The sequence below is a fragment of the Canis lupus genome, chromosome 23 (assembly GCF_003254725.2).
Source record: "Canis lupus dingo isolate Sandy chromosome 23, ASM325472v2, whole genome shotgun sequence".
NCBI lineage: Eukaryota > Metazoa > Chordata > Mammalia > Carnivora > Canidae > Canis > Canis lupus.
In genome coordinates this window covers 23,222,554-23,242,152 of record NC_064265.1, presented here as the reverse complement: position 1 = coordinate 23,242,152, position 19,599 = coordinate 23,222,554, and the positions used below count along the sequence as shown (strand labels likewise).

The following is a 19,599-nucleotide window of genomic DNA, read 5'->3' as shown; positions in this document are numbered from 1 at the left end:
CGTGTGTCGAGGGTGCCAGGTGGGGAGTGCAAAGACTCAGGGCAGAAATGGCTTGGCATGCTCCAGGGTGGCCAGGTGACCCTTGTGGCCAGGTGGGGGGCAAGGGAACGAGTGTAGGGGATGAAGTGGGAGAGGTTGATAGGGCCAGATGGCTGAGCATGTATAATTTTCACACAGTGAAATGATTTCATTTCCAGTTCTGATCATTTCCAACAAATGCGTATCAAGACCCAGAACATTTTAAATCACCCTAGAAAGTTATCTTCTGCTCCTTGCCACTCAAATGCCTCCCCCTCAGAAGCAACCACTGATCTACTTTGTATCACAATATATTCATTTTTGATACTCTAGAATTATTCATGTAAAGGATGCCACACAGTACATACTCTTATTTTTTCACTCAGTGTAGTTTTGAGATTCACGCATGTTAGATGCATCAGTGGTTAATTTCTTCTTCTTGCTGAGAGGTATTCCACTGTATGGATATACAAGTTTGTTTATCCGTTCACCTGCTGTTAGGCATCTGGGCTGTTTCAGATGGATTCAGATAAGATTTGGGTTTTAAAGCATCCCCTTTCACTGCTTTGAGAAGAGTACAGTGTACAAGAGAAAAAAAGAGGGCTAGTTGAAGTTACTGCAGTGTAGGTGTAAGTGGGTGATGGCTTGCGTGTGGGTGATGACAGTGGAGAGGGTGAGAATAGCTAGTTTGGGGCAATATTATGAGTGTGAAGGCAACAGGACTTGATTTGTGGTGGGAGGTGGCAGTGAGAAAAAGATAGAAATGAACCTAATATCTAGGATTTTGGCTTAAGCAATGGAAAGGATGGAAACCTCTATTTACGAGGTTGGGCAGGACCACAAGAGAGGCAGCTTTAGAGTGGATGAGAATCAAGAGTCCTTTTCCTGGATGTGTTAAATTAGGTGTGTCTTTTAGTAGTTAAGTTTTGTTTTGATAATAAAATGAGATAATCCACTTGGCAGTTTGGTTTAGTATCTGGAATATGCTAAGTGCTCAAAAAAAATAGTAGCTACTATTACAGTTAAAAGTAACTGCTGATCTTAATAAAGAGACCAGCCAAATTGAAGAAAAAGGAAAAACAAATACACAAATCGGGGGAAAATAGGAACCTCTCTCTGGGTAAAGAAGAAACCTGTCGATAGAAAGTCTTGAGTTTCAGGTAGAACATTTTGGACTGAAGTCATTTAATAATAGCGAGTCATTGCACTTTAAGAAGGAGGAGACCCGAGATATTTTAGAGTGCCAGCGAAAAGTTTTAGGTTTTGGTTTTGGCTCCTTGCTCCTTTGCCAGCTGGGGTAACTCAGGCAAGCCACACCCCTTCTGCAAGCATCGAATTACTTGTCCTGTGGGGTTATTGGGAGGGGAAAATAAAATGATGTAGGCTAAAATTGCCTTGGAAAGTATTGGGCAGAAATGTTGGACATTGTTAGATGACATTTAGAGGCGAGTGATGTGTCCCATGCCTGTTAGATGGAGTGGGAGTGGGGATGTATTGAAAGTGAGAAGAAAGCTGTTTCTTCGAACTGGCTATTCAAGGCCTGACCCAGGGCCACACCAGTGAGAATGGAGAAGGTATAAATCTGGGAGAGATTTCGAAAGAAGAATCAGATGGCCTTGGGTGAGGGCAATGAATTCAGATATACTGAGCCTCAGGAGCTGGGAGAAAGGCGGATGCCATTGAAGGGAATAGGTTAGTTGCAAAGGGGTTCTGGGGTTTAGGGCAAGCTTCCTGGGCAGGGATGCCAGGTGTGGGCAGTTGGGAATGCAGGCTGGAGTTCTGCTTTGCAGGTTGGGCTGGTTATGTGGATTGGCGAGTCATCAGCCCGGATAATGACGGATATCATGAGAACGTGAGCTGTCCAAGGAAGCAACATATATGGCGCTGTTTATTTTGCTCATCCCAGCTGACTTGGTACCAGAACAACAGACCGAAGAGTGAAAAATTTTGTCAGCTGGTTGTCTGGCCTGCTCAATGTCAGCCAAACAGTTTGACAAGTCTTTCCAGTGTTGAAGACTGAGCTGTCTGCGTTGGCAAGTTCACCGATAAACTCTGAGATTAATTCTGTGTATATTAGAAGAGATTCAGGGATTGTCTGGGATTTAGGATTCTGGGGCACCAAGTTTCTTGGTCTTGGTGTCATTCAGGACTTCTTGAGGCCCTTCCAGGGATGATGTGTGTTTGGGTGATGCGACTCAGATGTGAGGCAGGGTCTGGTCCCTCCCTAGGCCATTTGGTAGTGCTGGAGTCACTTAGCACCTTTTTAGATAATGCCTGAGGGTTGAGCTTTTGATTCCATCAGACCTCATTAATTAGCATAAAGAGGGAGGTTCCTGACTGAGCTCTAGCCCAGGCCTAGGCTGTCTTCCAGACAGCAAGGTCAGAAAGGTTTTTTGTAGATTTGATGTTGGAGTCATCTTGGAGAGCTTGGAAGAGCAGCATTTGAATTATACCCGGGTCATCTCCTCGTGGCATATTTTCCATTCTCCTCCTCTATCCTTGACCACTCTGCAGTATTTGGTTTGTGACTTTCCAGACCAAAGTGGCACTGTTCATTAATGTCTTCAGAGATGTTTCTGCCTGAATTACCATGCTACTTATCTTCCCTTCCACTTCTGTTTTTACTTTCAATTCCAGGCAAATTTGTCTCCCGCCCCCACTCCTGCCTTCTCTTTTTCACTTAGGCCAAATACCCAGATTTTGGGGGCACCTGTCTGGCTCAGTTGGCTCAGTTGGTGGAGCATGTGACTGGGTGGGTCTCACCTGGGAACTTTTTTCTTAAAAAGATTTATTTATTTATTTATTTATTTATTTATTTATTTATTTATTTATTTATTCATTCATTCATTCATTCATTCATTCATTCATTCGAGACAGAGAATAAGAGAGAGAGACACAGGCAGAGGGAGAAACAGGCTCCATGCAGAGAGCCTGATGCAGGACTTGATCCCGGGACCCCAGGATCACGACCTGAGTCAAAGGCAGACACTCAACTGCTGAGCCACCCAGGTGTCCCGCTGGGAACTTTTTAGAACTGCAGCACCTTGGGCCCCACCCTAGATTTACTGAATCTGAATCTGCATTTTAAGATTTCCTAGGTGATCTGGAGGCAGATTAAAGTTTGAGAAGCACTGCTTCCAATCACAAGAACATTATTTATCCAAATTGCTTCCAAAGCAGTTCCCTTCCAAATTTATTGAGATCACAACAGCTTACGGGGACTTTCAGTGGTGGTGTTTTAAAAATAGGATTAAGGGACCCCTGGGTGGCTCAGCGGTTTGGTGCCTGCCTTTGGTCCAGGGCGTGATCCTGGAGCCCTGGGATCGAGTCCCATGTTGGGCTCTGGGTGGAGCCTGCTTCTCTCTCTGCCTGAGTCTCTGCCTCTCTCTCTCTTTCTCTCTCATTAATAAATAAATTAAATCTTTTAAAAAAATAAAATAGGATTAAAAGATTCCTCCCCCCTCCCCCCAGAGTAACACATGCACACCGTTAACAGAATTCAGGCAGCTTGCTACAGTGACAAATGAGAATGTTGGTTCTCTCCCCTGTCTTCCTCCATCCTGGCTTTCACTCCCTTTCTGTCACCTCCAGAATGAGTCAGTCTCCCCCTCCCCTGCCGTCCAGAGGCTGCACCCTACAGTTTATACTACAATCCAAGGAGGGGAACTAGATTCATTGTATAGAAATCCATTTAGATTCCAGTTAGGGTCAAATGAAGCTGTGAACATGCCAGAAAGTTGGATGTCAGCAAGTCAAGGGTGTTGAATGAAGGAGCCCAAAAGAAGCACCAGCAGATAAGGCTGTATTATTAGCAAGTTTTAATTATTTAAAAGTTTCCATTCATTTTAAAAGCAGGGCAACCTACTTAATGACTTATTCCCATCATTTCCCTTTGGCCAAGACAAATTCTGACAGTGGAGGTCGTAGCCACCTAGACACTAACTTCTTTTGCTTTTTTAGATTAGAAAAGGACAAAGATGGAGGCCCCCATTTGCTGGTCCTTTTTTTTTTTTTTTTTCCTTTCCCCCAAATGTAGCTTATTAAGCTTTTTTTTTTTTAATTTGTGAGGAGAAAACATACCTCAATTTTGGGATGAGTTTTGGTGAAACTTTGCAGAAGACCTGTATTTGAAGTGATAATTAGTAATTAGCACTTCTTGCCTTTTAATTTTTATATGTTTAAAGACTTATTTTAGTGAGGGGAGGGGCAGAGAAAGAGGGAGATGTAAGCCAACTCCACGGAGAATTTGGAGCTCAACACAGGGCTTGGTCTCATGACCCTGAGATCACCACCAAAGCTGACCTGAGCCAAAACCAAGAGTTGGACACTCAACCAACTGTGCCACCCAGGTGCCCCAGTTCTTGCCTTAAAAAAACTTTAGTGAGGAACACTTGGGTGGCTCAGTGGCTGAGCATCTATCTGCCTTTGGCTCAAGTCATGATCCCAGGGTCCTAGGATTGAGTCCCATATTGGGCTCCCTGTGGGGAGCTTGCTTCTCCTTCTGCCTATGTCTCTGCCTCTCTCTCTGTGTCTCTCATGAATAAATAAATAAAACCTTTAAAAAAATAAATAAAATTTAAAAAACCTTAGTGAGATATAATTGGATGCCCCAAAAGTCTGTGGTTTTAAGTTGACGATTCAACGACTTTTAGGAAATTGAGTTTTAGATTTCTACCTCTCCCAAAAGATCCTTGCGTCCATTTGGTATCAGGCCTCTTTGCATTTTAGTCTCAGATTATTCAATCTACTTCTATGTCTATAGACGTGCCTTTTCTGGAATTCATATATATGGAATTATGCAGAATGGGACTGGCTTCTTAGGATAATGTTTTTGGGCTCATTCATATAGCATATAATCAGCATCTCATTCTTTTTTAATGCCAAATAATATTCCCCTGTGTGGATATGGCATGTTTTGTTTATGTATTCACAAGTTGATGGACATTTGGATGCTTTCCACCTTTTGGCTAACTGACATGAATAACACTGAGTGGACATCTGTGTGCAAATCTTTGCATGGATATATGTTTCATTTCTCTTGGACAGATACTTTGGAATGGGTTTGTGGGATCATGTGGTAAATTCATGTTTAACTTTTAAAAACATTTATTTTTTTTTAAGTTGTGATAAAATACACATCACATAAAATTTACCATCTTAACCATTTTTAAGTTATACTTCATTAGTATTAAGAAACTCAGCGGGATAACTGAGTGGCTTGGTCAGTTAAGTGTCTGACTTTGGCTCAGGTCATGATCTCAGGGTCCTGGGATAGTCAGACTCCACGCTCAGTGAGAAGTCTGCTTGTCCTTCTGCCTGTATCCCCACTCGTGGACACTCAAATAAATAAAATCTTTAAAAAAAAGGAAAAGAAACTCATATTGTTGTGCAACTATCACTATCTACAAACTCATATCATCTTTCCAAACTGAAACTTTATACCTATTAAACAATAATTCTCATTCCTCCTTCCTTTCATCTCTTGGCAAGCATTACAATCCTACTGATTTTCTGTGATCTGTCTATGCTAGGTACCTCATACAAGTGGAACCATACAGTATTTTTCCTTTTGTGACTGGCTTATTTTACCTAACATACTGTCCTCAAGGCTCATCCATGTTGAAACACGTGTTAGAATTTCTTTTATTTTTTAAGGCTGAATAGTGTATTCTCTTGTATTCATATACTACAGTTTATCCATTTTCTGTCAGTGGACACTTGGGTTGCTTCTACCTTTTGGTTTTTATAAATGTTTTTGTGAACTAGGGTTATGAACTTAAATATTTAAGTTCCTGCTTTCAATTCTTTTGGGTATATTCCCAGAAGTGGAATTGCTAGATCATATGGTAATTCTATTTTTAATATTCTGAGGAACTGTCATAACTTTTTCATAGTGCCTGACCAATTTTCCTTTCCACCAATAATGCACAAAGGTTCCTGTTTCTCTACATCCTCACCAACACTTGTTGTTTTCTGTGTTTGTGATAATAGCTGTCCTAATGAGTATGAGGGGATATCTCACTGTGGTTTGGATTTGCATTTTCCTAGTGATTAGTGATTTTGAGTATCTTTTTATGTATTTATTTATTTGTATGTCTTTGGAGAAATGTCTATTCATATCTTTTGCCCATTTTTTAAAAATTGGGTTGTATGTTATTTTGTTGCGGAGTTGTAGGAGTTCTTTATATAGTCTGAATATTAACCCCTTACCAGGTATTTGATTGGCAGCGTTTTTTTTTTTTTTTTTTTTTTTAATTCTGTGAGTTGTGTTCTATTGATTGTATTCTTTGATGCACAGAAGTTTTTAATTTTGGCTAAATCCAGTTTATTTTTTTTCTGTTGCATGTATTTTCAGTGTCCTATCAAGAAATCATTGCCAAATTTCAATGTCATGAAGCTCTTCCTGTTTTCTTTTAAGAATTCTATAGTTTTAGGTTTTAGACTTAAGTCCTTGATGGATTTGGAGTTTATTTTTGTGTATGGTATGAGTCTGGGGTTGAACCACTTCGTTCTTTTGCAAGTGAGTATCTGGTTTTTCTAACGGCATTTGTTGAAAAAACTGTCCTTTCCTCATTCAATGGTCTTGGAAAATCACTTGATTTTTATGTGAAGGTTTATTTTTGGGCTCTCTATTCTATTCCATTGGTCTATGTTTAACTTTTTACAAAACCACCAAACTCTTTTTGACTTTGGCTATTATTTTACATCCTCTCCAACAGTGTTTGAAGTTTCCCATTTCTCTACATCCTTGTCAACATTTATTATTATCTGACAGATTATATGGCTATTGATTATAGCCATCCTCGAGCCATTGTATCTTGTAATGATTTTGGTGTTGACTTTTAAACATTCTACTTTTGTCTAACATGGGGCAGAGAGGTAGTTAAATAGAGTGAAGACCTCCACACACAACCACGGGACTCCAGTTAACGGCCTGAATATACTCAAGGCTTCTTGCAGAAGAAGACTGAAAAAGTTCAGGCAAATCTCTTAACATCTTAGAGCCTCAGCTTCCTATTCTGAATAATGAATACCTTCCTCATACAGGATAAGAACAAGTGTACAAGTGTTTTTCTCACTTGAGGGGCTTAATAAATGTTGGATTCACAGTTTTACTCCATAAATTTCCCTTCAGTGTGTTCTTGCTGTGGGACATCCCTGTCACTGGGTTAAGTTTTCCAGCAAATAGGACTTCCCAGCGTTTTAAGCATGACTGAATCCTGTGAGTCAGCTTGGCTGTCTTTCTCTTGTTCCTCTGGATGTCACCCAAATATCTTCACACCCATCTCATCGACACTGAGTGAACTGTAAGCACCCTGCTCCCTCATCTGTCATCTGAGCCATGATTGCCTGTTTATCCAGTTCAGTTTCTTCTTCATCCTCTGTCCTGGCTTCTGCACACTACAACAAGGGCTGTTGCCATTTAACCCTGGATTCTATTGGGGCAAACCCATTCTTATCCCGGGCCTGCTGGAGCAATCCAGTGGCCTTTGCTTCTTTCTTGGTTCTCCCATGTCTGCAGAGACGTGCTCCTGGGGGAGATGAAGTCATCGGGGCAGCTTTCCCCTCTTTGTGCCCAGGTTGCTAGCTGCTGCAGTAATTGGCTTGGCAGCGCTCTCCCTAAAAGGTTGTCCTTCAGCTGGTACTTTGTTAAAGCTGCAAGGCCAATCCCCTTGGGAGTTCCTGTAGCTAGCAGCTGTCTTGCCTAATTAAGGAGAGATGGGAAAGGTGTTTTGAAGGAAAACCTCTTATCTGGAAGAACAGGGCTGGGCCTGCACTTCTGGAAAGGAGATAGATGATAGATATAAAGGCCAAGGCAGAGGGCATGGGGGCTGTGGCTTGGATCACGTGGCAGAAGGTGCTTTGCTGGCAGTCAAGGATACTGGCATTGAATGTTTTGTAAAGGACAAAACATTAGCATGTCCTCTTTAGTAAATTGGGCAAGAAGTCCCACACTTATTAAAAGTTTTGTGCACTTAGATTTCCAAGGGTCCCATGGTGAATGTACACATGTAGGAAGTACTTTGTATATCCTACCAAAAAAAAAAAAATATCCTGAAACAAGTGAGCCAAGCTCAAGGAATTTCCAGATAATCTCAGAGAGGTATAACCTGAACTACTTAGATCCACTTAGGAAATGTTGGGACTATTTTAGGCATAAGCTGTTAGGGTCCATAGCAAATACTTGGGTTTTGGAGGATAGATTCCTCTTAAACTCTAGTGCAGTGATGTCCAATAGAAATAGAATATGAGCTACATATGTAACTCAGCATTTTCTAGTAGCTACATGTAATAGTTTCCTAGGACTGCTGTGACAAATTATCACCAACAAGGTGAGTTTTAAGCAACAGAAACTTGCCTTATTCACAGTGTTGGAGGCCAGTGGTCTGAAATCAAGATATCAGCAGGGCCATACTTCCTCCGAAGGCTCTCAGAAGAATCCTTTCTTGCCTCCTGCAGTCATTGGCATTCCTTGATGTATAGATGCATAAGTCCAGTGTTTGCCTCTGTCTTCACTTGGCCTGTGTGTATGACTTGGTTCAAATCTCTCTCTCCTTTCTTTTATAAAAGCACCAATTATTGGTTTCAGGGCCCAGATTAAGTCTCGGGTAATTTCATCTCCATATCCTTAAGTAAATCGTATCTACAAAAAAATCATATCTATTTTCAAAAAGAGCCTATCTAGGGTTCCAATGAACATGCACTTAGGGGAACACTGTTCCACCCACCCCAACACATTAAAAAAGGAGAAAGAAAAACCAACCATTGAATTTTATTAATTCTAATACATTCTTTAACCTAATATTTCCACAATATCATTATAACATGTAATCAATAGAAAATAATTCTTAGATATTTTAACATTCTTTTGTTTTTGACACTAAGCCTTTGGAATCTGGTGTTTATTTTACACTTAACAAAGCATCTCACCTTGGACCTGCTACCTTTTGAAGACAGGATACCCATTTGTGACTGGCTGCCACATACTGGCCAGCACAGTGGCAGTGCCGTGGGGCTGACAAAACGTTTATACTTTTCAGTGTTTTGCCTGTGTTTTCTTCCTCTCTCCTTTGCGCTCTCTGTCCTTTTATCTTCTTATTAGTTTTCAGGGAATTTCTCTTTATTTGGAGAAAGTCTCAGTTGTTCCGAACAAAGGAAATAAAAGTCTACATTGTGAAAGCTACTGGGATCCCAGGACTCAGCGGGGGAAGCAAAGTGAGCCAGTTCTGAAAGAAAAGTCCTTTATTCAGTTACATTTTTAAGTGTTTATTGTTCGTTGAATTCATTAAGCACTTCTATGGCAAGTAGCTTATTAAACAAGTGTGGTTAATATTTGGGATGTAACGTTTTTTATTAGGAAAGGCAATATAAGTCTTTATTATTCGACAGTCTCTCTGCCATGAGATCTGTGACCCATTTTCAGCCCCCCATGAACACAGCCATTCTTCTCTTGTCATGTTAAGACAAGAAGGGGAATAAACTTTTTTCTTTCTGGGCTGATGACTCTAAGTCTGTTGCAATAGTGAAGTTAAGATTTATATCTCTAGGAAATCTATATTGTCTTCTCCAAGAATTGCAGGCTTGTTACATTTTGGCTTGGACCTCAGTAAAGGGTTTTATAAGCAACCCCACGGGGAAAAAAATTTGGATCTTTGAATTCTTAAATGTGGTTTGTGATAAGGATGTGGTTTCTACCCTTCCTCCCCCACAACTGATTTATACTGAGCCTGTTACTGTTGTTGGAATTTTTCTGGAATTACGATCTCTTCTCAGATGAATTAATGTTAAAGAAAATTAACAACCCATGAATATGAATACCATAGAGAAGAATATAAAGTACAATGTGATTGTCTCTCTTCCTCTTCCCGTAAGTCTATATGTCTCATTTCTCTGTATATCCAAATACATATATGTTTAAATTGCCTATTCACTTATTTTTTAAATAAGAGATATTGGATTATGCTTTGTATTGTTCTATAGTTTGCTTTTTCAGCCTTTTACTAGGACCTAGAGAGGTTCCAAGCCTACCCAGCCATATGGATAAAAGTGGCAAAATAGTCTGTAGTACAAATCTCTATAGTTTAATAAATTATTTTATTGATCACATTTTACCCGATGTATATTTTTCTTTTGCTCTAATAGATGGTATACAAATATTGAGCACATGTGAGTATTTCTGTAGGAAAACTTCCAAGTAGTGCAGTTGGGCCAAAGAGCCATGAACATTGCAGTTTGGTTTCTGAAAGGCTGTACCAGTGTCTCTTCCCACACATGATATATGAGAGGGTGTGTGTTTCCTCACATCTTGGTCACCTTTAGATATCAGCATCAACCTTTTATTTATTTATTTTTGCCAATTTAATTAGTCTGAGAATATATGCACAGGGCCTTTAATTTTTCATTTCTTCATTACTAGTTACTTTGACCAATTTTTATAGGTTTATTGGCCATTAGTATTCATCTCCTCAAAGATTTTTCCTAAGTATTTGATGGCTTTTGCTATTAGGATGATTTTTTTCCTGTTACGTTTACCAGGGGTTGATATATATTGCTGATATAAAGAAAATTTGCTGAGTTTTATATGTTGATCTTATTATCCAGCCAATTTATTGCTTTCTTTATAAAGGTTTTGATAATCTCTAAGAATTGTATAGCAATTTTTATAGTTTTTGTGTACTTCCGGGACAGTGTTGAACAGTAGACGTAATGAGAGCTTCTTTGTTTTGGTAACTTTAATAGGAACGTGTGTCTATTTAGTATAATGTTTGTTTTCAAGTTAAGATAATTTTTTTCTATGGCAAATTTGCTATTTTTGAAAATCAGAAATTGATCAGCTTTTTTGACATCAATTGTAATTGTTTTTTCTTAATTTGTTAAAATAATTTGTTTAAAATGATTATCTGTGCATTCTTGTAATAAACTTTACTTAGTTATTATGTGCCAGTTAAAATACATGACTTTAATTTTGTACTGTTGGATTTAATTTGCAGATATTTTATTTTAGTTTTCTTTTTTTGTTGTGATATTGGGCTAGTGACCTTTTCAGTGTTTTTGCTATCTTTGTTTTTGTGTCAGGGTTATACTGGATCCATAGAATGACAAGAATTTTTCATCTTTGTCTAATGCTCTGAAACAATGTACAGTTCAAAGGAATAATGTGGTCCCCTGCTGTCCACAATGGTAGCCACTAGCCACAGATGACCATGGAGCACCTGATACATGACTAGTCTGAATTGAAATGTGCTGTCATGTATGCCTTGGATTTTGAAGACTTAGTGTAAAAAATATGTAAAATGTTTTATTAGTAATGTTTTATTCTTTTTTTTAATTTTTAAATTCTTATTACATGTCTAAATGGTAATATTTTAGATGTGTTATATTAAATAATTTTATTACTTAAATTAAATTTACTGTTTTAACTTTTTAAAATGTGGCTACTAAAAAAATTAAAAATTTTATATGTGGTTCACATGGTATTTATTTTGGATCATTCTTGAGAGTTAACTGAAACTTAACTATATAAACATCTGATCCTGGGCCTTTTTTAGATCTTTACCTTTTCATTATCTTCTTCTAGGGTTGTCAGAAAACTTTACTACCAGTTAAATCAGGTTTGATAATTTATATTTTCCTAGTAGTAACTTGTTTCATCTAGTTTTACATATTTATTGATGTAAAGTTCTACAGAGTACTTACTTTATTTTTATAGCTTTTTAAATTTATTCATTTGAGAGAGAGAGAGAGACAGAGACAGAGGGTGTAAGCAGGGAGAGAGGCGGAGGGAAAGGGAGAAGTAGACTCCATACTGAGCTGAGAGCCCAACGCTGGCTGGATCCTAGGACCTGGAGATCATGACCTGAGCTGAAGGTGGATGCTCAACCATCTGAGCCATCCAGGCACCCCTATAGTACTTATTTTAGTTATAAATAAATAAATATTTGTAGTTTTGTCTCCTTTCTCACTGTTCTCCCCCCCCCGCCTTCATTAGAATTATCAAGTTTATTTTTAAATTTTTATTTTATTTTTATTTTTTTAAAGATTTTATTTATTCATTCATGAGAGACCGAGAGAGAGAAAGAGGGAGAGAGAGGGGCAAGAGACATAGGCAAAGGGAGAAGCAGGCTCCCTGCAGGGAACCCGACATGGGACTCAGTCCCGGGACCCCCAGGATCATGCCCTGAGTCAAAGGCAGATGCTCAACCACTGAGCCACCCAGGTGCCCCAAGAGTTTATTTTAATGGTCTTTTCAAAAATCAATAATTTATTATACTGGTTAGGTATGTGATTTTGTTATTGATTCCCCCCCCCCTTTTTTTTTAACATAGTTCCTTTTGTCAATTTTTCTTGAGTTTGTTACTTTTTTTTCTAGATTATTGAATTGAATGAATAGTTGGTTTATTTTTAATCTTCGTTTTCCCCATAAATGCATTTAGGGATGTATGGTTCTCTTTAAAGTGTTGCCTTGACCATACCCCATAGGTTTTGATATATTGTATTCTTACTAGGTGATTGTGTATATGTAATCTGGCCATCTCTTTCTCTTCACCTCTGCTTTGTTATAAAAATGTCCACCAAGATCACCCAGTGAGCCTTTGAGTAACTTCCCACTGCTCTCACCTATAGTGGAAATGGAGCTGATTTATTCTTTAAGGAGCATAACTTTTTAGGTAAATTGTAAGCTGTCCTGTCTTTTGTTAGGTAAGAGCTATAGCCTCTTTCATAGTAATTGGGGCCAGTATCCTCAAACTGCTTCCATTGGTTTCATCCTCAAGTCCTTTCTTTAAGGTATTAATTGTCATAATTCATCATGACCTCACCATTCACCTAACAGAGTACTCCTAGCATATTATCATTATTACTACCATTTATTCAGTATCTACCCACATTAATTGCTTAAGGCCCCAACAGTCTTGTGAAATAGGTATTTTATTTTTTATTTTATTTTATTTTATTTTATTATTTTATTTTATTTTATTTTTTTATTTTTTTTGAAATAGGTATTTTAAAACCCACTTTATAGATTAGGAAGCTTGGAGAAGTTAAGTGATTCACCTAAGTTCACCTAGTGATTGTTGGAGATTTGAAACTGTATTTCTGAAACTACAAGTCCTTTCCTCTTGACCACAGCAACTGTGCTGTATACTATCACCTGAGGCTTTTCTACCAACTTCAAACTAAGCTGAAACATTTTGCTGTCCCAGTTTTGCCTGTGTTCCTTCTCCTGTTGCTGCTGTGGGTTGGTTGAGGGCAGGGTGTTGAGGGGCAGTGGAGAAAGCGAAAGAGCCCTTGCAAGAGTGCACAGAAAGAACTCTTTCCCAGAGTTGGCGGCCGATCTCTTGTATGAGGGCGGATAGCCTCAAACTTCATATTTTTCCACCGGCCCCTTTTCTCTATCCCTGGCCTCTTTGCTCCTCCACAGTCTAAGGAAGGCAGTAGAGCCTGCAAGAACGTTCTAGTTCATAGATTTTGCTGCAGGAAGATCTTGTCTCTTTCCACGCGACTATCTGGGAAAATTTCCAGGAATCTATTTGCTGAGCAGAGCTTCAGGAGGCACAAGTATTCACCTATTTGATTCAGTATCAAAATCTTATCTCTCCTAGGCCACTGGTTCTCAGCCTTTGGTTTTTAATTTAGGCTGAATTTTTAAGATAAGTGTCATGACTAAAAAAAGCAAGGGACAAGCAGACAGGCTCTAAAAAAGAAAAAGTAATTTTATATTTGTTTATACTGATGATTTTAGAATTTTAAACTATACATGTTCTTTTATCCCCTTCGTAAAAATCTTAGAAAATTCTGACACAGAGAAGTTGTTAACCTGCCTCTTTTTTCCTCTATCACCCGGCTTCAGGGCAGTACCACTGGTCTCAAATTACATAAACATGTTTTGGAGAGCGCAGGCACCTACATATTTAACTTGACAGGAGGTGAGGAATAAGAAGTATGCTCCCAAGCACACATATTCTGTTCTGAAATGAACTGTTCTTCCCCTCCTCTCATCCCATTTGAAGGGCTCCTTGTCTGTAGAGATCTTCCTGACATGCTCTAGTTAGGGTGTGTGTGTTTGTGTTTAAGATGTTATTTTTAAGTAATCTCCACATCCAGGGTGGGGTTTGAACTCACAACCCCAAGATCAAGGGTTGCATGCTCTACTGAGTCAGCCAGATGCTCCAAGTGAGCATTTTTTTCATGGATCCATTACTAGTAACTCTTCCTTTTAGATCAGAGATGCTCAACTTTGTCTACACATGGGAATCAATGTGCTTCAATCAGCTTAAAATATTGATGCCTGGGATCTATCTACAGAGATCTTGATTTAATTAGTCTGGGGTCAATTGTGGGTATCAGGCTTAATGGAGCTCCCCAGTAATTCTAATATGCCTCAAAGGTTGAGAACCACTGTATAGATTATTTTTCTTCTTCTTCTTCCTCCTCTTCCTCCTCTTCTTCCTCCTTCCTTTCCTCCTCCTCCTCCTCCTCCTCCTCCTTCTTCTTCTTCCTCCTCCTCCTCCTCCTCCTCCTCCTCCTCCTTCTCCTTCTCCTTCTTCGTCTTCTTTTGAGAGAAAGAACTCATGCACAGGGCAGAGGGAGAGAATCCTAAGCAGGTTCCATGCTCAGCATAGAGCCTTATGTGGGGCTTGATCCCTAGACCCTATGATCATGACCTGAGCCAAAAGCAAGAGTCGGATACTTACCTGACTGAGCCACCCAGCCGCCCCTAGATTTTTATTTCTGCAGAAATTTGTTGTGTCTGAGGTAACTGGTCCTATGATTGACATGTAGTAGGCTCTCAGTGTTTGAAGAAGAAATAAATAGTGCATTAGAGAGTGGGAAGAGTTCACTTTGCCTCTGCATTCTTCTCGCCCAGCCTCCAAATGCAGAGAAAACATTCCCCGTTAGCATTGTCTTCTGAGATAATTCATTCCTAACAGTGTCCTAAGTGAAAAGCTATGGTACGATCCCATGGATTTCAACCCCAAGCACAATATGGAGAGATTTCTTACCCATAGACTCGTACCTTTGAACCACAAAGTGTTTTGTTTTCAAAGTTGATGGCTCTTGCAGAGGTGGAGTACATAGGCCAACAATGCTTCTTGATTGATTCAGGGCAAGTTGGCTTCTCAAGCTTCCTTGTAATGAGGAACTTCATGTCTCACTGGGTCACTGTCTGAGAATCTGGAGTTATAAATGCTGGCTGTGAGTAGTTTTATTCTGGCCCATACAGACCTAGGCTATGATTGCTAATGTGCCCAGATGCAAAATCTATCACTTTTGTAAGAAGTTAATGTGGTTACCTAGGTGAATGAGGACATAATCCCAGATTACATAATTCCTGGGGTTTTGAACTGAAGTTATTACCCACTGGATCTCTAGCCCTAAAGTTAATCTTGGGCCTTAGTAAGTGATGATACTCTTAACTAGACAACTTGGCATATTTATGGTAATTCCAGGGAATCCTGTGTTCTCTTGGTGGGCCTTGACTAAGATATCAGAGTTGCTTTCCATCTAGATATCAAAGGGATTTATAAATTCTGGAATGTATGATTAATTATTGTGCTTCCCTGTGTATCGGAATGCGTAGTTGGTCCTGGATTAGAAATTAAAAATGAAAGGAATGGGGGATCCCTGGGTGGCTCAGCGGTTTAGTGCCTGCCTTTGGCCCAGGGCGTGATCCTGGAGTCCCGGGATCGAGTCCCACGTTGGGCTCCCGGCATGGAGCCTGCTTCTCCCTCCTCCTGTGTCTCTGCCTCTCTCTCTCTCTCTCTCTCTCTATGTCTATCATAAATAAATAAATAAATAAATAAATACATAAATACATAAATAAATAAATCTTTAAAAAAAAAAGGGAGTAGGATGATTTGCTACTATAAGTTAGTGACAGAAAAATGGATGCCTCTGCGAGTAATGCTGAAGGAAAAGAGAAAATGAGCAGTCTTTATACAAATGAGGAAAGGAGAAAAATCAAAGAAAGAAATGAGTTTGGAAACATCTGGCCTTGTGTCCTGGTATTCTCTTCCTATCCCTGTTTCAAGACTAGAGGGTCCTGTTGGGTAAGGAGAGATGACAGTTCAAGTAACCAAGTTAAAGTCCTTCTAATTGCCTGTGAGGCCTTGTAGAATTCCTCCTACTTCCAATTCAGCTCTTTCTTTTGCTCATTTTGCTCTTGCCATGCTGGCCTTTGCCCTCCATTGAGCAAGCCCACCACTCTTGACTTTGCATTGGCTGTTCTGCTTGTCTGGGATGTTCTTCCACCATATATCTGATGGTCAACTCCCTTTGCTCCTTCAAGTCTTTGCTATATTGCCACTTTCTCATAAAGGCCTACTTAAAATTGCAGATTCTACCCTCTTTCCCCTCAGATTTCCCCAGATTCTACTTTCCCCTCAGCCCCCACTTTACACATCTCTTCATCTTTCTTTCCCTGGCACTGTCACTTTCTAATATGCTATGTAATTTGTTAAATTTGTGTTGCCTATTTTCCCCAATCCATCACCACCCCAAGGGCAGGGTCTTTATTTGTTCCTTTCTATACCTAGCAAAAGTACCTGGCACAGAGTAGGCCCTCAATACATACTGTTAAATGAAATGATTCAATATTCATTGTAGTTCTTTGGCTTGGAAATTAGTTCTACAGACTCAAAGGTTTTGGGCCATTGCTGGTTCTCCTTCTAGGTTTGTCCGACTGTATTTAATTGATTTGTTGGGACTGTTGTCATCATTTTTCTTTCTTTTACCAAAGGCTTTTGTGGAAGGGGGTAGCTGAATCAGACCAACTACTCAGAAAATCCAGAGGCTGTGGGAGTCCCTTGAAGAAGATAGGCCACTGTTAGGAGAAGAGTGGTCCATAGTAGGGGTGGTTTCTTCCATCCCTACAAAGGTTATAGGGATGCTTTCTTGGATGCAAGTTCTCATGAGAGTCCTTCTCAAAAACATGGCCCTTGAGAGCTTTCTGATTTCTAAAGAAGTGAATGGCTCATCCTTTGAAGTAGGGAATTTCAAGGTCCCGCTCAGCTTAGTTAACTGAGCAGTGGTGTTAGCAGTCAGGTCCTGCCTGATGCCTGGCCAAACCGAAGAGGGTCACTTGAACTACTCATTGGGGCTTGTGCTACTAAATTGCTGTTTTTGTTCTTGCCTTCTCCATCCTCACTATGATAAAATGTGAGAAGCAGTCAGGTTGGGCTTGCCAGCATTTGCAGGGCCTACTGAAAAGGACTTATCTTCAAAAGCATAGGGACTTATCTTCAGAAACATATTTTCCTTCTTTCACCTGCCATCTTGCCTTTGCCAATTATTTATTCTTTCTTTTCTCACTCTTCTAGATGTATACACTTTTCAGAAACTGTCCCTGTCTTGGAGAATTTTCTGCATGAGGTTAAAGTAGCAGCTATCCTGTCATTTTCTATACATAAGACTTTTACTAACTTCAGCCATCTGCAATGGGGTTTGGAGACTGGGAAGGGTAAGAAGCAGGAAGAGAACACCTGTGATCAAAGATCTAACTCAAAACCAAAGCACAAAAATCTGTGCCATTTGTTTTGTTAGACCAGTGCTATTCAGGAGAAGTAGCATGTGAACTGCATATGTAATTTTAAATGTTCAGTAGCCCCATTAAAAAAGTAAAAATGAACAGGTCAAATGAATTTTAATATCTTTTATTTAACTCTATGCATCTAAAATATTAATGTTTTAGCATGTAACCAATGTGAAATTAATGTTTCAACATGTAACCAATTTGTTTTTACATTACCCTTCTACATCTGATATTTTATATCTGCAGCATATTTCAGTTTGGACTGGCTATATATCATGTGCTTAACAGCCAATTGCAGCTCGTGGTTACTATATTGGACAGTGTACACAGAAAGCTCTTACCCACAGTCAGCTATGTTACATGTTATTTTTATGATTGAAAATAGTTGATATAAAAAAAAAATAGTTGATATCTTTCTGCCCTCCACTTTATAACCCAAGTCACCACAAAAAGGCTAAAACATAAACCATATTCAGTGTTCTCAGAAAAGGTAGGGAAATGTGAAGAGTAGGGAAGATTTCTGGTAAGCGTTGCTAAAATAATACATACTGGTGTTCTAGTACAAGGAACCTGAGAAGTATCCTAGATGGAAACCCCAGACTGCACTGTGAGGCCCTCTCCATTTCTAAAACTGGGAGCCTACTAAGGACCCGGAGGAGCCAGCAAATGTGGCTTTAGCTGGGTGTGTCCCTCCTCGTGTCCCTGAGATTGCTAACTTCCCCAGTTTGGCGAGTTTCCCTTCTGGTCCATGGGGCAGAGTTGCAGCTGGGGCCTTCAAGTGCTAAAGGCTCAGTAATGGCCGAGGCCCCAGCTGTGTTCCAGGGACATCAGGACAGTCTGGCTTGTCACCTTGGCAAGCTTTATGGATGGACTCTCTTGGAACTCACCACTCCAAGGACATTTGCTTGGGGGCAATGGTAGTAAAGGGCACGGGGTGGCTGTGTAAGCTGCAGTTCTCGGATTCCAGCCAGCAGAAAGGAAACCAACAAAAAGACATTAAAAACTGAAATGTCTAGATCAAACAGCCTCTTTGCCTTTTTCTCTGTTTTTGTTTCTTGTGCGTATGTAGGAAATTAGTCAGGAATGGGGAGGGGAGCTGTCTTATAACTAGTGTGTATTGATCTTGGGTAAAGCATTGAGCCCATTGCTGGCTGTTACCTAATTTTCTCTCTATTCCCTTTTCAGGCCGAGGAGTCTTGTAAATGTAATGGCTGGAAAAATCCCAACCCTTCTCCCACTCCCCCCAGAGCTGATCTGCAGCAAATAATCGTCAGTCTAACAGAATCCTGCCGGAGTTGTAGCCATGCCCTAGGTGAGTTCCTAAATCTTCAAGGGAACTTTAATGTTGCCTGAAAGTTCTAACTTGCTGAATTCTGTGTGTTAGCCAAACTTGCATGCTATTTACCTCTAAGCGAGGCAGTAACAAAAGAGTCTATTTAGTCTCATGAATTTACTTATGGGAGACAAGCCCTGCACTGTTTGCACTGACTCCTTATCCATCTCTTCCCCTTTTCCCTAAGAGCTGGCTTCGACTGGGGGATTGCCAGATAAGATGAAACAGGTCAACTGAGCTAGAATGAAGTGTAACACGTCCTGATTCATTCTGATGGGGGCCTGAGGGTCTTTCATCTCCAGGGTAGAAAGCTCAACCAACTGGTTCTTTGTCTAATTGTTACTACTATTATTATTATTTTATTTTCTGATTCCCTGAACTTTCTGGAAGTGCTACATTTTATCTTTATATTCTTTAGTTTCCTGCTTCTGGTAGCTCTTTCTTCATTGGGGTTGTGCTTGGTGAATGTTTACTTGTGTTTTCCCTTTCAACCTTCTTATCTCTATCCCTGCAAGATAATCATTGTCAGTTTGGCAAGATAGACTGCCAGAGTTACTCAATGGGACTGTGCTAATATGTTCTTGTCCTGATACAAGTTTTAAGATAAAATTTTTAAAATTGTCTTTGGTTAGAGTAGATAAAAGTTAACGGGTAGCTTTCCCTAGATATTAAAATTCTAGTTCATACAGGATCATCTTGGCATATTATACTTACTTTT

General features: G+C 39.7%; 1 protein-coding gene across 8 annotated transcripts in view; it reads left to right on the top strand.

The window, feature by feature from the left end:
• KAT2B (lysine acetyltransferase 2B) overlaps positions 1-19,599 on the top strand; it is a 99,614-nt gene that overhangs the window by 12,560 nt on the left and 67,455 nt on the right. For 6 of the 8 annotated variants that reach the window (XM_025448829.3, XM_049100005.1, XM_035705217.2 and 3 more), the window contains one exon: positions 18,734-18,860. In XM_025448829.3, coding sequence (XP_025304614.2) covers positions 18,734-18,860 — 127 coding nt within the window. Of the gene's footprint in view, positions 1-15; positions 9,887-18,733; positions 18,861-19,599 lie in introns of those variants that run through there. The other 2 variants (XM_035705215.2, XM_035705213.2) reach the window with 1 other exon arrangement.